The sequence below is a fragment of the Daktulosphaira vitifoliae genome, unplaced genomic scaffold, assembly GCF_025091365.1.
Source record: "Daktulosphaira vitifoliae isolate Bord-2020 unplaced genomic scaffold, ASM2509136v1 Scaffold_1, whole genome shotgun sequence".
Taxonomy (NCBI): domain Eukaryota; kingdom Metazoa; phylum Arthropoda; class Insecta; order Hemiptera; family Phylloxeridae; genus Daktulosphaira; species Daktulosphaira vitifoliae.
In genome coordinates this window covers 39,471,552-39,483,654 of record NW_026099572.1, presented here as the reverse complement: position 1 = coordinate 39,483,654, position 12,103 = coordinate 39,471,552, and the positions used below count along the sequence as shown (strand labels likewise).

Genomic DNA, 12,103 nt, shown 5'->3' with positions numbered 1-12,103 from the left:
CCTCTTATCAACGTTTCTCTATTAGACGGAAACTTCTTTTAAACGTAAAATAGTTTAGTTCGCAGCCTTTTCATTGCACTAGGGAAAGTGAAAATGCCAAAAATGTTTTTTTAATTTTAGTATGCAACATGTCTATTATTTTGTATTTTAGTAATACATCATACAAAATTTCATAAAAAAAAAAAATCTTTAATACTTCAAAATTTTATCAACTATATAGTTTAGCATTTATTTGATGTAATATTTGTATTTAAAATATTGTAAAACTGATCTCATAAATGAATTATTTACTAATCTGTTGGATACACATGGGTCGAATGTGCTGTCGAGAAATTGTGTTATGATTATTTATGCTATCGTTGTGCTACACCAAGTTTTTGTTAGTCTTCTCTCTATGTCTGCATTGTCGTCGCCATCTTAGCGTATTTTAGTTATAAGCTCTATGGCGTTTGCGAGCTCGTATTTTTGTATTAATTTTGCTATAAAAGTAAAATATCACATTTGCCATTGTCGCACCTTCGTGCACTCAGTAAATCGCCTATGGGTCTATACTGTAATGTATCTACAGTACTGTTCACAGCATATTGTACACGTTGGTCAGCTACTTGCATTCGACTTCAATTGATCCTTTCAATATTCAACACTATCATCAGCCGTTTCAATTAGCCGATAAGTATAATGCTTGTTTATCTTCTTTATGACTTGCTCACATTTACAATTTATTATTTGTTTATATCAGCGCCATTGTGACATTAGTATTAAGTGTCCCTCCTATCCACATTGGTGTATACAAGATTTTATGATTTGATGACATTTAATTGTTATAATTATATTTTGTAAGTTTTATTCTACATTCATTCATATAATCCACTCACCTTATTCTTTATCCTCAACATAATCAAAGATTTAAGACAAAATAAAACCACAAACGTAAACGAACCCGCGTGAATATTATCGGGCGCTGCGTTCATTCATATCTTTTTTGATGTTAAATAACACATAAACCCCTACTTTATAAGAAGGAAATATTGTATTTCAATATTAAAAATGTATAAAATAATATTTATTAAACAATATGCAATATGTATACCAATAGAATATAAACATATTCTAATGTGTGGTGTAATTCAATTCAATAAACTTATTTTCGAACACTTGTAAACTGAACATATGGTCTTCAAACATATGACCGATTCCTCTCCAATACACCATTTATTGAGCAATACGAACGGGTATCTCGCGTCTCACCGGATAAAAATGTTGCATGTTCCTCTTGGTAAAAATGACAAATTTTTAACCACTATTACTACCACTTTCCTTATTGTAATATATCAACGGCGACTACTCCTCCTCGACAAATGGAGGATCGCAACAGCAGTAGCAGTGGAACAGCGACCGCCGGAGGAACACATGAAATTAGAAGATAACAGGTTTGATTTTAAAACGAGAACATGCATGCACTCGACCCTCGAAACATCCACAAAACAAATGCATAAAAAAAATAAATTACATTACAACAACCAAATGTGACACATATTTCAACCNGTAGTAAAAAAAAAAAATTACATTACAACAACCAAATGTGACACATATTTCAACCGCAATTTGAGGTCTCTCACTCGACTTACGCATAGTAATTCGGTGACTTGGCGGGAGGGGGGATATGTTACACAGTCCCTAGCGCGCTCCGTGATATATGAAATATCGCAACCCGCGCTACCATTGTCATCTACCGCCCTACCTTTGTGGACAAATGGTAGTGTCACTGACTGTTATCGCGTACGATACGTCGGTGGTACAAAGTCCAACAATGACCGCAAAGCCGGTTGCTCCTATACTGCACAGATACTTCTTCGCGTCGTCGAAGATATACTCAACCGTACGACTGGACACGATAAACCGATACCGTTCGAACACACCGTCGCCTCAACGCTGCTGTCTTTTGACGTTCGTATATAATGTCAGACACCACGTCACTGACGTCAGCAAAAGTGACGCGATTTTATGCGAAGACTAGTATTTATTGCGTTTGTCTTCTCGGTTTTTGAATAATCTATTGCTGTTCATTAATATTAAACGACCTAAATGGTCTCTACAATCTAAACTAGTGTCGACATTATTGCGACGTAAGTCGAATCATATGATTTAGTTTTTTAATGTAGACCAATAGTAATAGTATGCTAACTTTTATTTCAATCTCTGTAGCGATTAAAAAAAGTTTATTTTTATGATTTCCTGAAAAAGCGACAAAATGTGACATGCATCTGAGATACAGTTTTTCTTTATTATAATGAGGAAAACTTAAAATTTTTATTTTTATTTAATATAGTCTAAAACTATAAAATATTATTTTTGGTGTATTATATTCAATTTAAGAATATTTCTACTGTTACATTATAACGTGCTTATTTAGTTCGTTTTTTAATGATAAATACGTTAACTCTTTGTGTTATATAAAAAAAAAAAAGCACGCGTTTATATTGTTTTACACAGCTTGAGTGAATTTAAAAGAATAGTTAAAAAATACTTTTAACACATTTTACTCTGAAAAATGAATATTGAACAATTTTTTTTGATAAATTAAAAAAATAATTATATTATAATACTATTAGAACCCACAAGTGTGTTAATTGTTCAAAAAAATATTAGCGAAAAATATTAACCGAATCTGAAGTTATTTAAGTTGTCAGAACAAATTGGGTCTCTCTCTATACACTTATATTTTTTTTCAGTAAAAACAATTTTATTATTAGGCAATATAAGTAAATTAAACAATAAATCAAAATATTACTTTATCTCCTTTTAAACCAACGGAACCAGCTACACCAGGAGGTCCTTTACGTCCTTCAGAACCCTAAAATCATGTACACTAATATTATTTGTCTATAAAATGTTAGAAGCAATTATACTACATAATTTTAAGTACTTTTTAGATAAATATCATTTGCTATAAGGTTACAGCTATAAATAATTTTAATTTTAGACTCATTTCATAAATAAGCTTTCCAAAAATTACAAATCACATGTATTTTGTACAAAATTATTTTTTATAAAGGTGTTCAATTTAGTCCCATCAAAAATTTTTTTCCATTATATATTTAAGCCAAATAATATCAACGAGATAAAAAATATTTCCATTGAAAATAGTCCACCATAAAATTTAATTTAATTATATTTTCAAACTTAATATCAACCTGTGGTCCTTCTTTTCCAATTTCTCCTTGTTGTCCTTTATCACCAGATGACCCTGGTAATCCTTGAGGTCCCATATCTCCTAAAAAATGTTTTATGAGGCTGAAGACATTTTTTTAAAAATCAATACTCAAGAACAGTACCAAATCTATGTTTTAAAATGCTATGGAGCAAATTTTTAAGAACATATAATTTTTCTTTAAGGCTCTTGTTACACTTTTCTTTAAAAAATATACTATTCATGTAAAGGATGATTATTTTTATGCTAGCCACTCAATTTCTCTTAAAATAATATTTCTTTTGTAAGTTTTTTATTTTGGCTTTTGTTAGGTACATATTTAATTCCATTTATCTGTTTAAATTACTTTAATAACTTTTTAAATATTTTAAATTGTTATCGACCAGTTATTTTCTTAATTGGATCATTTTTATTTTTATACACCAATTAAATATGTATGTCATCATTTAAAAAAATAAAGTTGACACTCCTATAAGGCATAAAGGGTGAACATAAAAATTATTTTAAAACAGATAAATAGATATATATATATGTGTCTAACAAAAGAAAAAAATAACAAAATATTATTATTTAAAGAGAAATTGAGTGGTTAGTGTTAAAATAATCAATTTATATTTCTATAAGCATCTTATAGGAATTTGTTTTATAGAAAAATATGTACATAAAAGTTGATCCAGTATTAAAGAATTTATAGTTATTTATATCTACAGTTAACATAAATTTAAAAATAATATTTTTAAATTCTCTTCCTTTAATCTATAAACTGATAAGTCGAAAATACGTTTAAATATATTTTGTAATTTAAAAAATGAAAAGTGTTTTTTGTCATATGCCGAAAAATTACTAGTCGATTTTATCGAGATTTGTTTTTGTACTACAAAAATGAATTTGCATAACACATTTATAAAATTTAAGTATTGTTTCTACTCTTTTGAAAATAGCTAAAAATGTTCTCGTTGAAGTAAAAATAGAGTATTTGAATGTTTTGTATCAATTTAAGTAAAACAATTAAGTTCACCGATTTCAATCTAATTGTTGTTAAGGTTAACTTTGTTATAGTTAATGCAAACTATAAATCAAAACAAAGACTGATATACTTAAATAACTGTAAAAAAATAGTTAAGTTTTTAGTTAAACTATACTAAGGTGATTAATTATATTCTTTTGAATTAAATATTTTAAATCATTTTGATTAATATACAATTATTGTATTATTTAATAACTTATTTTCAGCGATTTTTACAAGAATATAAAAATTACTGGGCTGTAGGGGAAGTTAAAATAAAAGATAAAATAAATTATGTTAATATCTAAAATCTAAATATCACAATTAAATTTATAAATACACAGTATGATAATTACATCGTGTTACCATTTATTTTTTTAAAACCAATAGATAGAAATATATTTCGACTACATAAAATTAATTATACAGTTGTTGGCTTTAAATATTTAATGTCTATGTCTAATAGATTTTTTTTGTACGCTTTTATTAACCCATTAAGGGCCATAACGACCTACCCTAAAAGAGGAGGTTTCTTAACCATTTATACTCCGGGACGGGTGGTTAGTCCGTCGCCGGAAGTGGGGTGGCGACTCCAATTACCGAACTGATCTCTCGTTCGGAAAATGAAGCCGCCCGTGACCGAGTTTCGGACCTGAGGCAGTGCGCGTCAAGCACTGCCATGTTCCGACTCGGCCACACCGTCTCACTATGTGTAATTGATTATTCTTAATTATTGGTATAAATGTTTAAATCAAAAAAATAGGTTTTGGTAAAGTGAACAATTACTAAAGAATAACTAAGTTATTATTCGTCAGATTTCATTCTTTGTTTGTCGGTTTGCTTTTTGTATTTTCAATTGGTGTATTTATAAATGTTAACTCACAACAATGTGCTTTATGACCGCACTTTAAGCATATCTGTTGATAAAGTCATAATTGACTATAAAAGCTGCATATCTGTGTATAGCGACATTTTAAAAACCTATTAGCTATCTGTATTTGTTATCCTTCATATATTGTATCATCACATATACCATGTATATTAATTTAAAAATTTGGAATTTTAAAGTTTTATATCTAATAAACGAATAAAGTTATATGAAAAATTCAAATCCCATTTACTATTAAAATAATACCTCAAACATTTTATTAAATTCAAAATATGTGTTCTTTAATTAAAAACAAAGTTGATACCTCTACCAGGTATAAGGAATGAACTTAAAGAGTATTACATAGATTATTAAACTACTATATTAATAGATAAGTAACTAAAGGTAGCCAAAAAAATAAAATTGTTTACATTATTTTAACCAAAGAAAAAAACTTAAAAATTTATTTTCATTTTGTGAGCAATTAAGTGGGTTATGTTAAAAAAAATAACTATGTATACTACTTAAATTAACATACTGCGACATAAGCATACGACATAATGATTTGGTTGTTATTTCTTATTCATGATATTTTACAGTTGATTTATAAAAAAATTGAATTGCAAGAAACTTATTTGTTTTTGAGTAATGACATATTTATTAAAATGTAGAAACTTTAATAAAATGATGAATATGTTTCAACAAAAAATATTAACTTGAAAATTTGTATTATATTATAGGGGAACATGTAGAATATTAAATATTAAATATTTACTACTTAATACTAAAGCGTTTTCTTTAACACGTTCACTAGTTTTATATATTCTCCGTATATGTTTGACTTCACATTTTGGAGATTAAAGTAATTTATATAAGTTTTAGTTTTGATTGTGTTGTTAAAATAGTCACGTGTTCAAATTAATTATCAACTTGGTAAACATGTGCTATTGACAAATTTCATAAGTCCGATATCTAATGATAAACGAGTAAACGTGGAAAGTATAACTTTTTGTGATTTAGTAGACATTTTAAACTTTTATTAATTTATCTTTTTTTAATAAAACTTAATTTTTACTTGTCTCAAAATTTGTTAAATATTTTATGAAATGAAATGTAATTATATTAAAAGTTTTTTATAAATTCTGTATCTAAAATAATTAAACCAAGGTACTATACTATTTTTTTGTTTATGTAAATTTGTAAACATACTTAAAATTTAATTCAAACCTTTAAGACCAATAACTCCAGCTGTTCCTGGTAAACCTAAAATAAGAAATATTAAAAATCAGATTTTAGTTAGAATTATTATTAATACTAAAAACTTACCTCTTTCTCCTGGAAAGCCAGGTAATCCTGGAGAACCTGGTTCTCCAGGTTTTCCTGGTAATCCAACTGGTCCCGGAAGTCCTTCTTTTCCTGAATCAACAAAAGTATATTATTTAGAAACTAACAATTTAAAAATAATTGTAGAAAATACTTAAACTTACCAGAATCACCAGGTCTTCCTGGCTCACCCGGTAAACCAGGCTGTCCAGATGGTCCAGGTTCACCCATGGATCCCGCCTGTAAGTTAAGTAATTGTTTTCATAAAAAGTTTATTTAAAAATTATATTTTAAAAATTAACCTCTCCTGGTTGTCCTGGGGTGCCAATAACTCCAGGGACGCCAGTAATACCTATTGGTCCAGTGTCCCCCTAAAATTAAAGTTGGAATTTCATTATTAATAAAAATAACAACAACAAAGTAGTTAAATTATATTAAATATGAATGATATGACTAATCATTTTTGTATAATAGGTAATCTAAATAGCTTAAAAACTGTTATTTGGTGTTTAGCTTGTAATGTTCGATTTTGTTATGCTGAACTAATCATTTTATGATGAAACACTTGTTCAATTAATGGAATAAATTAAAAACTTAATTACTCACTGGTGGACCTCTTTCTCCTGGAAAACCTGGAAGACCATCTTTACCGCTAGGACCAGAAGCCCCGGGGGGTCCAGTAAAACCTCTTAACCCATCCGCACCTATCCTATGCGAAATAATAAGTAAGTAGAATTTTCAAATAAGAGGAATAAATTAAAATATCTTAATAAATCAATATTGTATAAACTTCAAAAATGGAAAAAAAATTGTATTATGTTAAAATTAAACTAGACACAAAATGGTTTCTTTAATAAAGTTTCCACTCAACCTTACTTTTTTTTGTCTAACATTATTAATTTTACACCTATTTCGTCACAATAGTATTACAAGTTTGTTGGGTTCTTTTAAAATTTTCTCACTCAGATTAAAATTTACTATAATTTATTTCAAATATTTATTACATTTTATTGAATTAAAATTATCCAAGTTATTAATAAAAATGATAATTAGTTGGATTTATAAAGTATTTCATTAATTCATATATTTTTTTCTGTCGTTAACCTTATTTAATTGTATTGAGAATTTTAAAAGAAACCATAGTGGATAGCAGTAATTGACAATATAGGTGCAGATATAATTATATAAAAAAAATGTAAAATTGAGTAGAAAGGTACATTAAGAACCATGTTTATAAAAGCTGAGACAAAGTTGATATCAAACCATACTGTGGCTTATTTTTTTTTTAATAATAAAATTTTTTGTTCAAATTTGGTTTATTTTTTTGAGTATTTTATTGATGATATTAGATTTATCAATTTTTTTTTGTGTTCCTCAGTAACTAATATAAGTTATTTAATTATAAATTTTAATTAATTTTGACTTTGTGCTTTTTTATTCAATCTCGACTGAACATTTTGAATAGTCTTGTATAACTGTATTTGCTCAATGACTTGAAGTTTGGTACACTTACTCGTATATAATTCAAATAGTATATTTTACCTAAATATAATTTATACTTCTCAAATTCCATTATATTTGCACCTGTAGTTGTGCTCTACCTTGTATAAAAAAAATAGTAAAAAATTGTAAAATCGACTTAAGCGCATATAGAAATAAAGGTTATAATTATTGTAGAATTTTCGTTAATATCTTATTTTACAGTCTTGATCGCGACTTGAATAATCCATAAAATATCTGCAGATAAATTGCTCCCATGACTGCTACGAATGCCTGAAAATTCCATCAAGTTGTGCAGAGTGTAATAAGTATAGTAATGTCGATTGTTGTTTATTTTATTTTCAACCTTGCTAGCAAGTCAACCATCATGATGTCCATGATAATAATAATAGTAATATTTTATTACGAATTAATAAACTGATGTATTTAATGTCTGCCGGAAAAATTTCGTAATATGAAATTTTATATTGCTTTATAAAATCATTCAACTAAATTTATACGTTATTTGCATTTTACGAAAGGCTACTACATTAACAAAGCTCTTAGTAAACATATCATATAACCCTTAGGTTCGGTATTGATTATATAAATAATAACTAAGTTTAATTTAATAAGTTCATTACTGTTATGCATGAGCTACAAACCGGGTATTCCTCGTTCTCCAATAGGACCCGTTGCGCCAGGCTGGCCAGTATCACCCTATTTAAGATTCAAATAAAACCAAACATTATAATTAATAAATAAATAATAAGAAATTAATTTTTATACAAATGTTTTTTTAAAAAGAGTTTTTAAAGTTAGAATAATTAAAGGTGGCCTGATTGTATTTTTATAATATTATGATAAAGTACAGAAAATAGATTCAATATTTATTCATCTCGAAAAAACATACACAACTAAATGAAGCAGAGGAATTCTGAAAGTTCTGGTGCCCAAAATTACAACCATATCGTTATAGTTGAGTCAAAGATTAAAAAAACATTTTAATCATTTTGGCCATAAAAAGATAAAATATACAAATAAAAATTTAATATTCAATTAAAATGATAAAAATTTCATAGGTTTCCTACAAGGTAAAAATGATTAAATAAAATTTACAAAATTGAATATTTCATTTTTTTTTTTTTTAATATATTACAATTTTATAAATGTATGAATTAAAAGTTTTTTCATTTTTTTAAGAATATCAGTACTTAAATAAAATTGATATTTTTATTATGTTTTGATGTTTAAGTTAAAATAGTAGTGCATACTTTTGATCCAGGAATTCCATCAGTTCCAGCACGCCCTCTAGCACCTCGAAATCCCTAAAACCAAAAAATAATAAACTATTTGAATACAGTTATTGAATTTAGTTTAATTATATAATAATAATACTGCTGGCTATCATTGATTTTAAACTAATTTATCAAACAAACCATTTTTAAACTTATTATAACTATTTAAATTTGAATAATAGAATTATTAACATTTGATTTGTAATATTTACTATAGTATAATTTCAGAGTACTGTTGTATTACTGTTAAATTCTTTTTATTTATTAATACTTACTAAGTAGTAAATATTTTAATTAATATAAATTTATATTAGGAGAAAAAAATCAGTTTGTTTAGAAATAATTGCAAACAAATTTACTTAAATTATTATTTTTCAATTGTGATAAATTCGTTCTGTAAAATACATTTATTTATAATTATATATTACAAAATTAATACTTACACGGGGTCCTATCTCTCCTCTTTCTCCTGGTAGTCCAGTATTACCCTTAAAAACATGAACTTAAATTGTATTATTTTGTAATAATCTAAAGTATTCCAATAACTAAACATTCAGCTCCTTTATTCAAAATTTATATTGTATGCAAATAAATAGTTAATAAGTTAGAATTTTGTAAAAATTCTATAGTTGAGGATTCAAAAAAAAAAAGTGAGCTTTAAAAATGTTCTTAATACGTCAATGTTGATCATAAAACAAATAATAATTATAAATTTTATGTTATGAAATGCATTCTAAACATTAAAAATGACGAGGGAAATCAGAAAAAGATAAAAAATTTTAAACTTTACGATTAAAAAAAAATGTTCTAACATAATCTTTTATACAATATTGATCCATATAAATATATAGAGGTTTTAGAATTAGCTAAAAATGAAATTATGGTTTAAAAGACGATATATGATGTAAAGAGTATTAAAAGTTATAAGTTAAAAGTTATATAAGCATTAATTCACATCTATTACATCATTTATAAAGATTCGTTCACGATATTTTGAAAAATCTAATTACTATTGCTCAAGATTATTCTCTTTATGTCATTTTTAAATATTTTTTAAAGTTTTGAACTGTATTAAAAGTATATTTTTCATTATTTGTTTCTAATGTGAAAAAATAAAATAAAATAAAAGTAAAAGTTATTAATTTTTAATTGTTTTACAATTTTAGTTCGAGTGAGTACAGATCGTACAGTTTTATGTCCACTCCACCCGCACTACATACATTGATGTATGTTGAAAGCTTAATTTCTTTTAACCATCGACTGCAATACTATAATTTTTTGTAAGTTTTAAAAAAATGTGCTTTTTTTAATATATAATAACTATTATTTATCATAAAATGTTTATAGGAGTATCTAAATATTAAAATGACCCAAAATGTGCCCAGAAATTAACCATGTAAAATTTTAAATAAATATGTAATTCTATTTTTGACAAACTTATTAACATCGATATTTAACAATAATAACGATATTGAAAATTTATCAAAAAACTGCTGACATAAAAATTATATCGATGTTCAAAAATAGTTGTCGATCCTAATTTATAATAAATGCATGTTTATAACATTTTTTACAACTTGCATAATTTAAACATACTGAAATAAAAGATAATTATTAATTAACTATGAACCCAACATGATTGTGATATTAAAAGTTCATAAATCTTTGTATTGTCAATAGCACCATTAGTTTAGTAGAGTTGTGTTTAAAGTGGATAAACTCAGAAAATAAAACTTTTCAATTTGTGGCACTACAAATGCTACATTTTAAGAAAATTAGTTAATAGATTTTAAAACCTTCATTACGTTCAGATCTCTGCATTAATCTTATAATTATAACAGCAACTGTTAGCTTCGATGCCAAGCTGAGATGGTATTATTTTACCACAACGTGTTTATTTTTTTATTATTTTTTTTTCAGCTCTCACTGAGCGATCTTTCTCAATGATTCGTCAAAAGATCGTATCTAGTTGAACATATTAACCTCAAAAATTGAAAATTTTGCCATTGTTCCCCTAAATGGTGAAAATCCCCCAAAAAATTACAATTTTTAAAATCAGTAAATTTTGAACTTTTTTTTTCTAAAAATTGTCATAACTTATTGGAAAATGAACATATCAAAATAATTTTTTTTATATTGAAATCATAGATATTTTCCTTTAATTTTCTATACATTTTTTGAAAATCTGATTCTATACCTGCCCACAAGGTGGAATCAAAATAGCTACTTCTGCACAAATATTTCACTTTTTCAACTTAAGTTTTGAAAATGTTTCAGAAATACTCTGAGCTTTAAAAATATGTTAAAATAAGGCTAATGTTATGTACTATAAGTTTAAAAAAAAAATTGGCTCAACGACTTATCTTCTATGTGCAAATGGTTGCCGTAGTTAAAAAACATGCAATTTTGGTATTAAAATTCACGATTTCATATTTTATTTTTTCAATTTTAAATTACTATAACTTTTTTAAAAATGTATGGATTAATACAATTTCTTTTTCATAAATATTTTGTTTACTTCTTTCCTTTGACATACTTTTTTTTGAAATCAAACCATTTTCCTTTATATAGGAGAAATTTCCCATCAAAACTAAATTGCGTTTTTAAATTTTATTTTTTTTTAAATTATTTACTTGAATAAAAAGTGTTGAGTATAATGTATTATTTTTAATAGAACAAAGTATTTCAAAATCAATTTTATGCCACGAGAAAACTTGCGGAAGAGTAATCCAGGATTTTGATGGTTTTTTGAAAAATTATTTAAATGGCTTGCTGAAGTCTTTTACAATAAGTGTAGCTTATATACTAAAACAATGTAATATTAATTATAGTAAATTAATATTTGTATCTTAGTGGCAATATTTTCATCTACATTTTCAATATTTTTTAAGAGAGACAAAAAACTAAATACATTTCTC

General features: G+C 26.1%; 1 protein-coding gene across 2 annotated transcripts in view; it reads right to left on the bottom strand.

Moving 5' to 3' along the window:
• LOC126894653 (collagen alpha-2(XI) chain-like) overlaps positions 1 to 12,103 on the bottom strand; it is a 103,195-nt gene that overhangs the window by 33,110 nt on the left and 57,982 nt on the right. For both annotated transcript variants that reach the window (XM_050665818.1, XM_050665819.1), the window contains exons 25-34: positions 9,629 to 9,673; positions 9,162 to 9,215; positions 8,553 to 8,607; positions 7,015 to 7,112; positions 6,711 to 6,779; positions 6,573 to 6,648; positions 6,412 to 6,501; positions 6,313 to 6,348; positions 3,195 to 3,274; positions 2,792 to 2,854 (exon numbers count right to left, since the gene is read on the bottom strand). In XM_050665818.1, the coding sequence (XP_050521775.1) occupies positions 2,792 to 2,854; positions 3,195 to 3,274; positions 6,313 to 6,348; positions 6,412 to 6,501; positions 6,573 to 6,648; positions 6,711 to 6,779; positions 7,015 to 7,112; positions 8,553 to 8,607; positions 9,162 to 9,215; positions 9,629 to 9,673 (666 nt within the window). The remainder of the gene's footprint in view (positions 1 to 2,791; positions 2,855 to 3,194; positions 3,275 to 6,312; positions 6,349 to 6,411; positions 6,502 to 6,572; positions 6,649 to 6,710; positions 6,780 to 7,014; positions 7,113 to 8,552; positions 8,608 to 9,161; positions 9,216 to 9,628; positions 9,674 to 12,103) is intronic.